Source organism: Oncorhynchus masou, chromosome 30 (assembly GCF_036934945.1).
Source record: "Oncorhynchus masou masou isolate Uvic2021 chromosome 30, UVic_Omas_1.1, whole genome shotgun sequence".
Lineage (NCBI taxonomy): Eukaryota > Metazoa > Chordata > Actinopteri > Salmoniformes > Salmonidae > Oncorhynchus > Oncorhynchus masou.
The window spans coordinates 63,884,011-63,898,219 of NC_088241.1; the positions used below are offsets into that span (position 1 = coordinate 63,884,011).

Sequence of the window (14,209 nt, forward strand, 5' to 3'; positions counted from 1 at the left end):
AGCATACTAAATGGAGTGTGTAGGATTTACATACAGAATAATACAAAATGCTCTGTGACCAGGTTGTTCAGCCAGGAGTTGGAGAGTCTGAAGAGCAAATGAAAATGGTATAAGGGGCATCCCAGCGCTTTGAGTTTACATGTCAGACAGGCTGAGAGAAGTGTCCGTGGGAACCAGGGCTATCCGCGTCCACAGATCAAATTGTCAGTCAGAACCGGTACCAGAACCACGCAGGTCCAATGAGGAGAAATGTGGCTTCTAGCAAATGTAATGCAATAAGCAAAATACATGGATACCATTTTATAAAATGTTTAGGGAGTCAATCTTTGTCAGAATAGGAATGAAAATACTAAACAGTTTTCCATCCTGAGAATATTTAAAACACATGTGACCCAGTAAATAAAATGTAATAAAATGTCATCTCAAAGCAGGACTAAAGTGAGACGGCAGTCATGGACAACTTCAAAGTGAATAAATCAACACCAACTTTGATCAGAAGGAAACTTTATTATCCACATCTCATGGATGGATAATTACTTTTTTTTGTAGTAACATAAAATGGCAAAAAAAACAAACAACCGACCGCTACAACAGTAAAATAAAATCCTCTAGTTCCACGATTTAAACCTCTGTTGCATAGTTAAAATGATCAAATAAATAAGTCAGATTCGCCAAATGTCTGCACAACATCCAATACTAAACACTTATCCTACTGTAGATTACCCTTCTTGGTTCTGCTCTAATAGTGTCCATGTACACAGTTTTCCAGCTATCTACACAAAACATCTACAAATAGACTTGAAATGTCCATGAGGATGTTGCTCTATGACAGTAAATGGTTGGTTAGTTGGATCTGGTCAATAGATCGTATGGTCTCATATCCTGCAAAGACACCTCTCTTAGGACATTTTCACATGATCGTGTTCCTTGAGGGTTGGGTTCCTGTTTCACACTAGATGTCAACATCCTGGTACTTTCCCCCAAATTGTGGGTCCATTACCAGGGTCGAGGAACTACTCAACCAATTGTCAGTCACATAGAGTCTTTACTGTACACATGTAGAATGGTTGTCTTGTGAAATGGTGTTATATAAATGAAATAATTTTTAACCAAATTTACTGAGTTGTACCTATGCAGGACCAGTTGACCAATAACATTCTGCTTGTTTGAACAACGAGGCTACTGAAAGTAGTAAGATAGGAGCTAGAAGCAAAGCTGCCCTAAGCAACTTTGACAAGCATTTCGCTACACCCGCAATAACATCTGCTAAATATGTGTATGTGACCCATAAAATATGATTTTTATTTTACCTTTATTTTACTAGGCTAGTCAGTTAAGAACAAATTCTTATTTTCAATGACGGCCTAGGAACAGTGGGTTAACTGCCTGTTCAGGGGCAGAACGAAGATACCTTGTGCTCGGGGATTTGAACTTGCAACCTTTCGGTTACTAGTCCAACGCTCTAACCACTAGGCTACCCTGCCGCCCCAATTTAAAGGTTACGTTAGCGTTTGTGACTACCACTACATTTTCTAGAGATTTATTGCAGCACAGAAATGGAGAATCTGTCAGTTCTACCAGAGTATGTCATTAGTCAAAGCCTCCCATACAGTGTCTTCAGAAAATTATTCACATCCCTGGACTTTTTCAAAATTGTGTGTTACAGCCTGCATTTAAAATGGCTTAAATTGAGATTTGTCCCTGGTCTACACACAATAATCCCATTATGTCAAAGTGGAATTTAGGTTAAGAATTTCTTTTACAAATTCATTCAAAATGAAAATATGTCTTCAGTCAACCCCTTTGTTATGGCCTAAATAAGTTCAGGAGTCAGAATGTGCTTTAAGTTGCATGGACACTCTGCAGTACTCTGTGTATAACGTCATTTAAAAAAAATCATCTCTGTACCCCAACACAAAATTATCTGTATACGGTCCTTTAGTCAAGCAGTGAATTTCAACCACAAAGACATTGAATATCCCTTTCAGCATGGTCAAGTTATAAATTAGGCTTTGGATGGTGTATCAATACACCCAGTCACTACAAAGATACAGGCGTCCTTCCTAACTCAGTTGCCGGAGAGGAAGGAAACCGCTCAGGGATTTCACCACGGTGACTTTAAAACAGTTACAGCGTTTAATGGCTGTGGTCGGAGAAAACTGAATATGGATCAATAACATTGTAGTAACTCCATAATATTAACCTAAAGGACAGAGTGAAAAGAAGGAAGCCTGTACAGAATAAAAACATATTCCAAAACATGCATCCTGTTTGCAACAAGGCACTAAAATAATTCTGCAAACAAATGTGGCAAAGCAATGAACATTTTGTCCTGAATACAAAGTGTTATGTTTGGGGCCAATTCAATCCAATGCATTACTGAGTACCACTCTCCATATTGTCAAGCCTTGTGGCTGTAGGATATTTCCCACACTTTGACATTCAAGTATTTTGTGTAGATCGTTGACAAAAAAATAAATAAAAATAAAATCCCACTTTGTAACAACTACACGTGGAAAAAGCTAAGGGATGTGAATACTTCGAAGGAACAGTAAACAAAGTCCTTGAGCTCCTCAGTGAAACGTGATCCAGTTGCAACCTGCATGCATGCGTGTCCGGAACAAACGCACTGATTTAAAAAAAAATATATATCCCATTTAGCAGAAGCTTTTATCCAAAGCGACTTGCAAGTCGGCTGGGGCCACTACTTTTTACATATGGGTGGCCCCAGCGGGAATCGAACCCACGGCGCTTGGCGTTGCAAGCGCCATGCTCTACCGACTGAGCCACACAGGACCCCCTCTGATTTGAGTTCATCCTCATTCTGGTCGAGCTCCTTACTATACAAACTGAAGTCCAGATCTCTGAAAAAACATTACTGAACCTCTGTGGTAATAGTTTAAAAAATAATAATATCTGGCCTTGAGTGGAACTGCATTCTTCGATAATATGGCGTTGGCAGGGTTGCGATAGCGTTTACCCTAGACATGCTGTTACTGACTGAAATTGTCACAATGGACAACCACATGACTTGGTCTCAATTTGGAGTCCGGCTGGTTGAGTGGATTTCTTGCCAGTTTGTGGCAGTTTGTTGTCCTGATCCAGAGGGATGAATCGCCACAGTCCGCACAGTAGGAATACATAGTGTGAATAAACAAAAACAATAAAAAATCTGCCTCTCCAAATTACCGCTCTCTCCAACGCACATAATAGGTCTGATAAATCCAGGTCTGTTTCCTTCACAGCGATCAGACTTCCTGCCCGGAGAGTTTATAGTCACAGGATTCAGGACGAGACAAGCAGCCCAATTCGTGTGGACGCATCCTAACAGAGTCTTTACCCCTTTCAGCTATTTAAAACACCTTGTGTAGTAACTTCTCCAAGGTGGCTTTCAACTCCAATTTGCTGTCATTCGTGTACAGTTTTAGACAGTGTCTGTTCTTATGTCCTGGTCCTAGGTCAGCTTACTCTACCATAATGCTAACATGAATCTGTTCATCTAGAAGCAATGTGCTGATCTTGGGTCAGCATTCTCCATTGAAATTCCTCAGTTGTGTCATTTACAGGAGTCCGAGTGCCTCACAACAGATCAGTCACAGACCATGCACATCAAGATGGCACTGTCAGCAGAAAAAGACTGGTATATATATATATATATATATATATATATATATAATTATGCTTTTGTGTAAATTAGAAAGAATGAATGATTTTGAAAATATAAACCATGGAGACATATTGAGCCGGTCTGTATCCTGGTCCTCAGGAAGCACAGTTTGTTCCTCGAGGTGGTTCTCAGTTTCTTGTCCCTGTGACCTGGGTGAGCACTTGGGCTGACAGTATAACAGTGGACAGACACAGTGGCTGTCCCCTCATGTCCTTGTCCGTTCTGCTGGTGATGTCACAACGAAGGAGGAGGAACGGAGGGAAACGCCGCTGAGACTTACTTCTTCTCTGGTGTCCGGGAAACCTGTTCATAAGGAGGGGGTGGGTGGTTGCAGTACGAAGGCGGTGGAGGGTAGTCGTTCATCATATGGGCGGGGCCGGGCTGGATGGGGTAGACGGGGGTGAGGGGGGAAGTCAAGACGCCGCCGGGGGCGCCATAGCCCACCATGCCAGGCTGCTGGGATACTGCATGGGGGAGGACAGAGAAATTGTCACTGTTAATCAGAGTGCAAATTCAGGTCTGTGTGAGTAATGTGACTCGTGGATTCAAATAAAGTATTTAAAAATGTTCCTCTTTCCGCCCTCTTCTCAACAGCTCAAAGCCCCCCGTTAAGTGTTCTGACACAGGATGCAACATCAAATATTCATGACAAACATCCCACATACTGGTCCCACAATGACCAACATGCTTAGCTGTCAACGCTGTGTTGCCAATGTTATTTCAACAACAACAACAACAAAAAATCAATGTGACGACATTGAATCAACATGGAAAACGGATTGGATTTAATAAAAAGTCACATTTTGTTGATTTCACGTTGAATTATTGACAACTCAACAAAATGTAAATCAAAACAAGACCTTGAACTGTGCCAGTTTCAAAGTCTCAGCTGCCTTGGAAATCAAAACCATGCCCTAATGCAGTGGTGGGGAAAAAGGCCTAATGCAGTGGTGGGGAAAAAGGCCTAATGCAGTGGTGGGGAAAAAGCCCTAATGCAGTGGTGGGGAAAAAGCCCTAATGCAGTGGTGGGGAAAAAGCCCTAATGCAGTGGTGGGGGAAAAGGCCTAATGCAGTGGTGGGGAAAAAGCCCTAATGCAGTGGTGGGGAAAAGCCCTAATGCAGTGGTGGGGAAAAGCCCTAATGCAGTGGTGGGGGAAAAGCCCTAATGCAGTGGTGGTGAAAAAAAGCCCTAATGCAGTGGTGGTGGGGGGCCTAAATGCAAAAGCCCTAATGCAGTGGTGGGGGAAAAGCCCTAATGCAGTGGTGGGGAAAAGCCCTAATGCAGTGGTGGGGGAAAAGCCCTAATGCAGTGGTGGGGGGAGTGGTGGGGAAAAGACCTAATGCAGTGGTGGGGGAAAAAGCCCTAATGCAGTGGTGGGGGAAAAAATGCCCTAATGCAGTGGCCCTAATGCAGTGGTGGGGAAAAGGCCTAATGCAGTGGTGGGGAAAAAGACCTAATGCAGTGGTGGGGAAAAGCCCTAATGCAGTGGTGGGGAAAAGCCCTAATGCAGTGGTGGGGAAAAGCCCTAATGCAGTGGTGGGGAAAAGCCCTAATGCAGTGGTGGGGAAAAGCCCTAATGCAGTGGTGGGGGAAAAGCCCTAATGCAGTGGTGGGGGAAAAGCCCTAATGCAGTGGTGGGGGGAAAGCCCTAATGCAGTGGTGGGGAAAAAGCCCTAATGCAGTGGTGGGAGAAAGTGCCCAATTGTCATATTTGAGTAAAAGTAAAAAAGGTATCTTCATAGAAAATTACTCAAGTAAAAGTCACCCAGTAAAAATATACTTGAGTAAAAGTATTTCGTTTTTAAAATATAATTAAGTATCAAAAGTATTCATTGTTTCAAATTCCTTATATTAAGCAAACCAGACGGCACCATTTTCTTGTTTTTTAAATTTACGGATATTCTCAGGGGCCCACCAACATAATTTACAAATTGAGCATTTGTGTTTAGTGAGTCTGCCAAATCAGAGGCAGTAGAGATGAGCTCTTGATAAGGGTGTAAATTAAACAATTTTCCTGTCCTGCTAAGCATTCGAAATGCAACAAATACCTTTTGGAGTAAAAAGTACTTCATTTTCTTAAGGAATGTAGTGAAGTAAAAGTTATCAAAAATAGTCAAGTAGTAAAAAGTAAAGATACCCCTTTAAAAAATGACTTCGGTAGTACTTTATTTGAAGTATTTTGAAGTATTTTCATACCTAAATATATGATGCTGCCTGGCTCTGCGTGTGTATGTCATCAGCAGCCATTTTAATTATCTCACTGCACCTGGAATGAACATTGATTTAAACCCCGCCCCCCGCTGGGTATCTTATCTCCTGCAACACTGTGGAGGCCCAGTAAAGCTGTCACTGCTGATAACACACTGGGGTAAATTGGCACTTTGAATCAAAATAACCTGTGATTTGGTCTCCTTCAGCAATGTCTATAAATCGCTAACGTTTATCACAATGGGTTAAAAAGAATTGAGAATCCACGTCTATGCCGTATACTCCCACTGACCTGGCGTGGATACAGGCTGCCTGGTGAAGGAGACGTTGAAGGCATGCTCGTCGCTGAGGGGCGAGGGGTGCATGCACCTGCGGAAGAAGAAGCCCGCTCCGCAGCAGAATAGCACCCCCATCATCAGCATCAACCTGGAGAAAGAGGGAGGAGAGAAAGAGAAGAGAGCAGTCATAGTGGGACATGCATTGAAACTGGCAGCCATTTTGCACTGTTTTGCTATGGCTTTAGTCAATCTAGTAAGACGGGAATATTTTATTAATGTAGTAGTAGTGTTTCCAACCTCAAGAAAACTATGACCTTTGGCTTTCACATGGAATTGTTTATTTATGTCTGAGAAAAGAAATATGTACTTTTCAACCCATATGATCTAGTACACAATAAAAGTATAATAATAATAACATTTTAAAAGCTTTTTCATACTTTACAGTGCATTCGGAAAGCATTCAGACCCCTTGACTTTTTCCACATTTTGTTAAGTTACAGCCTTATTCTGGCGTCAAGCACTCCTCCAGCATCTTTTCATTTTTTCTGCTTCTCACAAATGTTTGTCTGTCCATAACACTTTCTCAATCTTCCTCTGTTATCTTGCCCATCTTAATCTTTTATTTTTATTGGCCAGTCTGAGATATGGCTTTTTCTTTGCAACTCTGGAAGGTCAACATCACTGTTGACATTGAGACTGGTGTTTTGCGCGTAGTATTTAATGAAGCTGCCTGTTGAGGACTTGTGAGGCATCTGTTTCTCAAACTAGACACAATGTTTTTTATTTTACCTTTATTTAACTAGGCAAGTCAGTTGTCAGTTAAGAACAAATTCTTATTTTCAATGACAGCCTAGGAACAGTGGGTTAACTGCCTTGTTTAGGGGCAGAACGACAGATTTCTACCTTGTCAGCTCGGCGATTTGAACTTGCAACCTTTCGGTTACTAGTCCAACGCTCTAAACACTAGGCTACGCTGCAGCCCTGATGTACTTGTCCTCTTGCTCAGTTGTGCACCGGGGCCTCCCACTCCTCTTTCTATTCTGGTGAGAGACCGTTTGCGCTGTTCTGTGAAGTACACAGCGCTATACAAGATCTTCAGTTTCTTGGCAATTTCTCGCATGGAATAGCCTTAATTTCTCAGAACAAGAATAGACTGACGAGTTTCAGAAGAAAGTTTTGTTTCTGGCCATTTTGAGACTGTAATCGAGCCTAAATTTTAATGGACAAAAAAAAAACGATCCATTCCACGGACGGCACTGGACTAGTGATGCAGGGATTTTGTTAAATTATATAGTTTCCAAGAAAAAAAACATTAAAACTTCCCAAATCAAAATGTCATGAGAACACATGCAGTCCTAATCATGTTGACTGATACCACACAGCCAGTCCTAATCATGTTGTTGACTGAGGAGTGATACCACACAGCCAGTCCTAATCATGTTGTTGACTGAGGAGAGTGATACCACAAAGCCAGTCCTAATCATGTTGACTGATACCACACAGCCAGGCCTAATCATGTTGACTGATACCACACAGCCAGTCCTAATCATGTTGACTGATACCACACAGCCAGTCCTAATCATGTTGACTGATACCACACAGCCAGTCCTAATCATATTGACGGAGGAGAGTGAAACAAGAGTAAACAGCAACAGGTGATAATCATGTGTTACAGCTGTCTTAGGCGTCTCACAGCACGGATATTGCAATTTATTTATTGCCCTGCCAGATCTGCAGTCCTCATGCCTCCTTGCAGCATGCCTAAGGCACGTTCACGCAGATGAGCAGGGACCCTGGGCATCTTTCTTTTGGTGTTTTTCAGAGTCAGTAGAAAGCCCCCTTTAGTGGCCTAAGTTTTCATAACTGTGACCGTAAGCTGTTAGTGTCTTAACGACCGTTCCACAGGTGCATGTTCCTTAGTTGTTTATGGTTCATTGAACAAGCATGGGGAAACAGTGTTTAAACCCCAATGAAGATCTGTGAAGTTATTTTGCATTTTTACAAATTATTTTTCAAAGACAAGGTCCTGAAAAAGGGATGTTTCTTTTTTTTTGCTGAGTTTAGTAAAATAAAAAAGGTAAAAAAAAATAAATAAATAAAAGGTTACAATCATTTTCCCACATAGGGGATTTTAGAAACACTTAAAATAAGCTGTGTTTTCTGTGGGCTTCATAAAGAACTACAAATACCATTGATGATCTGAACGAGACTTGATGAATCGAGGCATAATTAATACATCTCTGGATTAGCCATCTAATGTTAGCTAAATTTAGTAATGAATAAATTGGCTACATTTCTTGTGCAAGTTTTAAAATTGACACAATACCTGTTAGCGAACGTGTCAGCTAGAGATGACATGCAGGAGCTTGCAGGGATTTGTAGCTTTGCACGATGTCAACGTTGATGCTAATTAGCATTATGGAATCTGAGAGTAAATAAAATACTAATATATTGATGAGTCACCATGTCAGAGAAAGATTTACATGGTTATCAAAACGTCACGCCAGGGTGAGACGACACCTGCGCTTCTCATGACAGACGGACCAGGTGAATACAGGAGAAAGCTATGATCCCTTATTGATGTTACTTGTTAAATCCATTTCAAATCAGTGGAGATGAAGAATTGTTAAACCAAGAGACAATTGAGACATGGATTGTGTATGTGTGCCATTAAGAGGGTGAATGGGCAAGACAAAATGTTGCAGTATCTTTGAACGGGTTACGGTAGTAGGTGCCAGACGCACCGGTTTGTGTTGCTGGGTTTTTCACACTCAGGGTCCCTGTGTGTATCAGGTCCAAAGGACATCGAGCCAACTGACAAAACTGTGGGAAGCATTGGAGTCAACATGGGCCAGCGTCCCTGTAGAATACGACACCTTGTAGAGTCCCGTGTCTCGACAAATTGAGGCTGTTCTGAGGTCAAAAGGGAGTACAACAAAATTTTAGGAAGGTGTCCCTCATGTTTTGTACACAGTGTATATTGGGATGATGTGCTTTGATGTCTTGATGTTGGGTTGTATTTTTCCCCCAGCAACTTGCAGGTGCAAATACTGTCTTCTCCCATGGAAACGTTGCAGTCGGTCTTGTATGAATCGACAGTAAGTAAAGCGGCACCAAACGTCGCCCCATTTTCAGCTGAGCTCGTACCACCGGGAGAGCAGTCATGGCGTGTGCCTTATTTGTATCAATGATTTGTTTACCACCAGAATGAGGATCGGTTGCCAGTCAGAGAGGTGACTCGTCAATGACCTGGGCGTGGGATTTATTTTCCCAATAACAGCATTGGAACATTGCAATATGAGAAAGCCTTACAATTCAACTAATGTCATGCATGCTTTTTGATTGGACCAAACAAATAACACTGGAAAAAACTCTCTCCAAAAAAACCTCCTTGTCCAGTCCATTTATAGTCAGTTAAGATGGCCTCACCAGAAGTACCATAGCCGCTGGATGGAGAGGGCTCGGACACAGCATCGGGTCCCACAGCAGTCCTCGTACGAGCGGCATCTGAAATGAGAACGCAAACACTTTGTCTAGTCACGTCTAGAAACAGAGCGTAGTGAGTTATATACACTGAATGTACCAAACATTAAGAACCACCTGCTCTTTCCATGACAGACTGACCAGGTGAAAGTTATGATCCCTTATTGATGTCACCTGTTAAATCCAATTCAAAATCAGTGTAGATGAAGGTGGAGGAGACAGGTTAAAGAAAGATTGTTAAGCTTTGAGGCATGCATTGTGTATGTGTACCATTCAAAGGGTGAATGGGCAAGACAAAATATTTAAGTACCTTTGTATGCGGGGTACGGTATCAAGAATTGCAATGCTGCTGGGTTTTTCACGCTCAACAGTTTCCCACGTGTCTCAAGAATGGTCCACCACACAAAGCACATCCAGCTAACTTGACAAAACTGTGGAAAGCATTAGAGTCAACATGGGCCAGCATCCCTGTGGAACGCTTTCAGTACCTTGGAGAGTCCCATGGGTTTCCCAGACAAAGTTTAAATTCTACTTAAATGAATCCAGAATAAAACATTGCTTAACTTAATTATTTAGATGAATTAGTCCTAGACTAGGGAGTCCCAGACTAAGGTATGTAAGGACTAACCCGTTAATCTTTGTGAAGCCTAACTAGATAACAATGTGCACTTAGTGCAGACCTGAGGATGCTTCAGAAACCAGGGATGGGAAACTAATACATAGCATTGTGTGGAATTGGAGGAAATCACCTAAACAAACAAAAATAAAACGTTAAAAAATGTCAGTGTCTTTGAAAAAACAAAAACTCTTAAAAGAGAATTATGCCGAAACATCCAATTATCGAAACATTCTGAAATAATGAAGTACTTTATGGGGACTGAATGCTTAAGTCTGCCAGGACAGACCAGATACAATTTCAATTAGAACGGAGGTGTGAAGTGTGGAGGCCTTTGGGCCCAACAAGTGGCAAGAGTCTTTGAAGTCCCCTCTTGCTGTTCAAAGACCATCTATTGGCATTTCCTACAAGAAATCTGCCTCCAGAAATAAACGCTTCTCCCAAGTGGATGTGACACCTTCTCCTGTTCACCGTCTGCCCTTGCCCATCTCCCAGTCTGGTACAAGTACCCCCCCCTACTCTGAACTTACAATGGCCCAGGACATTATATCTTTTTTTCCCCTTTTGCTATTTGCCTCATGACAACTGCTTGCTTTGTTGACTAACCTCAGGAGGCTGAAGAAATTCGGCTTGTTACCAACAGCACTCACAAACTTCTACAGATGCACAATCGAGAGCATCCTGTCGGGCTGTATCACCGCCTGGTACGGCAACTGCTCCGCCCACAACTGTAAGGCTCTCCAGAGGGTAGTGTGGTCTGCACAATGCATCACTGGGGGCAAACTACCTGCCCTCCAGGACACTTACACCACCCGATGTCACAGGAAGGGCATAAAGATCATCAAGGACAACAACCACCCGAGCCACTGCCTGTTCACCCCGCTAAAGCTGGGACCGAGAGACTGAAAAACAGCTTCTATCTCAAGGCCATCAGACTGTTAAACAGCCACCACTAACATTGAGTGGCTGCTGCCAACACACTGACTCAACTCCAGCCACTTTAATAATGAAATTGATGGAAATGTATGTAAAAATATATCACTAGCCACTTTAAACAATGCCACTTAATATAATGTTTACATACCCTACATTACTCATCTCATATGTATATGTACATACTTATTTTCCACCATAATTCACAAATAAATTCATTAAAAATCCAACAATGTGATTTTCTGGATTTTTTTCCCTCATTTTGTCTGTCATAGTTTAAGTGTACCTATGATGAAAATTACAGGCCTCTCATCTTTTTAAGTGGGAGAACTTGCACAATTGGTGGCTGACTAAATACTTTTTTTGCCCCACTGTATATACTGTACTATATCATCTACTGCATCTTGCCATCTTTATATAATACATGTATCACTAGTCACTTTAAACTATGCCACTTTGTTTACATACCCTACATTACTCATCTCATATGTATGTACTGTACTCGATACCATCTACTGTATCTTGCCTATGCCGTTCTGTACCATCACTCATTCATATATCTTTATGTACATGTTCTTTATCCCTTTACACTTGTGTGTATAAGGTAGAAGTTGTGGAATTGTTATGTTAGATTACTCGTTGGTTATTACTGCATTATCGGAACTAGAAGCACAAGCATTTCGCTGCACTCGCAATAAAACCTGCTAACGATGTGTATGTGACAAATAAAAATATTGATTTGAACGTACTTTGGTGTGAAAAGTGCAAATCAATCCCAGAACAACAGCAAAGGACCTTGTGAAGATGCTGGAGGAAAAAGGTACAAATGTATCTATATCCACAGTAAAACGAGTCCGATATCAACATTACTTGAAAGGCCACTGAGCAAGGAAGGAGCAACTGCTCCAAAACCGCCATAAAAAAGCCAGACTACGGTTTGCAACTGCACATGGGGACAAAAATCATACTTTTTGGAGAAATGTCCTCTGGTCTGATGAAACAAAAATAGAACTGTTTGGCCATAATGACCATCGTTATGTTTGGAGGAAAAAGGGGGAGGCTTGCAAGCTGAAGAACACCATCCCAACCGTGAAGCACGGGGGTGGCAGCATCATGTTGTGGGTTGTGCCTTGCCTCAGGAGGGGCTGGTGCACTTCACAAAATAGATGGCATCATGAGGTAGGACAATTATGTGGATATATTGAAGCAACATCTCCAGACATCAGTCAGGAAGTTAACCTTTTGGAACTCTAGGGGCGCAATTTCATTTTTGGATGAAAAACGTTCCCGTTTTAAACAAGATATTTTGTCACAAAAAGATGCTCGACTATGCATATAATTGCTACTGTTCAAAAGAAAACACTCTGACGTGTCCAGAAATACAAAGATCTTCTCTGTGCGTGCCCTTTAACGTGAGCTTCAGGCAAAACCAAGATGAGATGGCATCCAGGAAATGACAAGGATTTTTGAGGCTCTGTTTGTCATGATCTCCTTATATGGCTGTGAACGCAAGAGGAATGAGTCTGCCCTTTCTGTCGTTTCCCCAAGGTGTCTGCAGCATTGTGACGTATTTGTAGGCAGATCATTGGAAGATTGACCATAAGAAACCACATTTACCACGTGTCCGCCCGGTGTCCTGGCCGAAATTGGTGCGCAAAAGTCACCTGCCAGTATTTTTCCAAACAATACAGAGAGTAAAGCAAGCTTCCACGAACTGCATGTCAATGAAGAGATATGTGAAAAAACACCTTGAGGACTGATTCCAAACAACGTTTGCCATGTTTCGGTCGATATTATGTAGTTAATCCGGAAAAAGTTTTACGTTGTAGGTGACTGCATTTCGGTTCGTTTCAGTAGCCAGGCGCAATGTAGAAAACGGAACGATTTCTCCTACACACAGACGCTTTCAGGAAACACTGCGCATTTGGTGTGTAACTGAGAGTCTCCTCATTGAAAACATCAGAAGCTCTTCAAAAGGTAAATGATTTTATTTATTTGGTTATCTGGTTTTTGTGAAAATGTTGCGTGACATGTTATTCAAAATGCATTGCTAGCTTTGCATACTCTTACACAAATTAGTCAATTTCTATGGTTCAAAAGCATATTTTGAAAATCTGAGATGACAGTGTTGTTAAGAAAAGGCTAAGCTTGAGAGCAGATGCATTATTTTCATTTTATTTGCGATTTTCAGAAATCGTTAACGTTACATTATGCTAATGAGCTTCAGGCTATAACTGTATACAGGGTTTTTTCATAGCCAAACGTGAACAAAACGGAGCGATTTGTCCTACACAAATAATATTTTTTGAAAAACTGCACATTTGCTATGTAACTGAGAGTCTCCTCATTGAAAACATCCGAAGCTCTTCAAAGTTAATGATTTTATTTATTTGGTTATCTGGCTTTTGTGAAAATGTTGCGTGCTACATGCTACACAAAATGCTATGCTAGCTTTGCATACTCTTACACAAATTAGTCAATTTCTATGGTTCAAAAGCATATTTTGAAAATCTGAGATGACAGTGTTGTTAAGAAAAGGCTAAGCTTGAGAGCAAACGCATTATTTTAATTTTATTTGCGATTTTCAGAAATCGTTAACGTTGCGTTATGCTAATGAGCCTGAGGCTTTAGTCACGATCCCGGATCCGGGATGGGGAGTTTCAAGAGGTTAAAGCTTGGTCGCAAATGGGTCTTCCAAATGGACAATGACCCCAAGCATACTTCCAAAGTTGTGGCAAAATGGCTTAAGGACAACAAAGTCAAGGTATTGGAGTGGCCATCACAAAGCCCAAACCTCAATCCCATAGAAAATGTGTGGTCAGAACTGAAAAAGCGTGTGCAAGCAGGGAGGCCTAAAAACCTGACTCAGTTACACCAGCTCTGTCAGGAGGAATGGCCAAAATTCACCCAACTTGTGGAAGGCTACCCAAAACGATTGACCCAAGTTAAACAATTTAAAGACAATGCTACCAAATACTATTTGAGTGCATGTAAACGTCTGACCCACTGGGAATGTGATGAAA

At 41.6% G+C, this 14,209-nt stretch overlaps 1 protein-coding gene across 1 annotated transcript; it reads right to left on the bottom strand.

Moving 5' to 3' along the window:
• Positions 1 to 1,422: 1,422 nt before the first annotated feature.
• LOC135521688 (WW domain binding protein VOPP1-like) lies at positions 1,423 to 10,741 on the bottom strand. Its single transcript, XM_064947362.1, has 4 exons — positions 10,725 to 10,741; positions 9,584 to 9,661; positions 6,169 to 6,302; positions 1,423 to 4,131 (listed from the first exon to the last, which is right to left on the bottom strand). The coding sequence occupies exons 1-4, from the start codon at positions 10,739 to 10,741 to the stop codon at positions 3,944 to 3,946; spliced, it is 417 nt and encodes a 138-aa protein (XP_064803434.1). The 3' UTR covers positions 1,423 to 3,943.
• Between the last annotated feature and the right edge of the window lie 3,468 nt (positions 10,742 to 14,209).

Coding starts and splice junctions, on each gene's coding strand:
- LOC135521688 (XM_064947362.1), bottom strand. Junction 6,303..9,583: donor CAGCGGCTATGGTACTTCTG/GTGAGGCCATCT, acceptor CTCTTTCTCCAG/GTTGATGCTGATGATGGGGG. Junction 4,132..6,168: donor GCAGCCTGTATCCACGCCAG/GTCAGTGGGAGT, acceptor TCCCCCATGCAG/TATCCCAGCAGCCTGGCATG.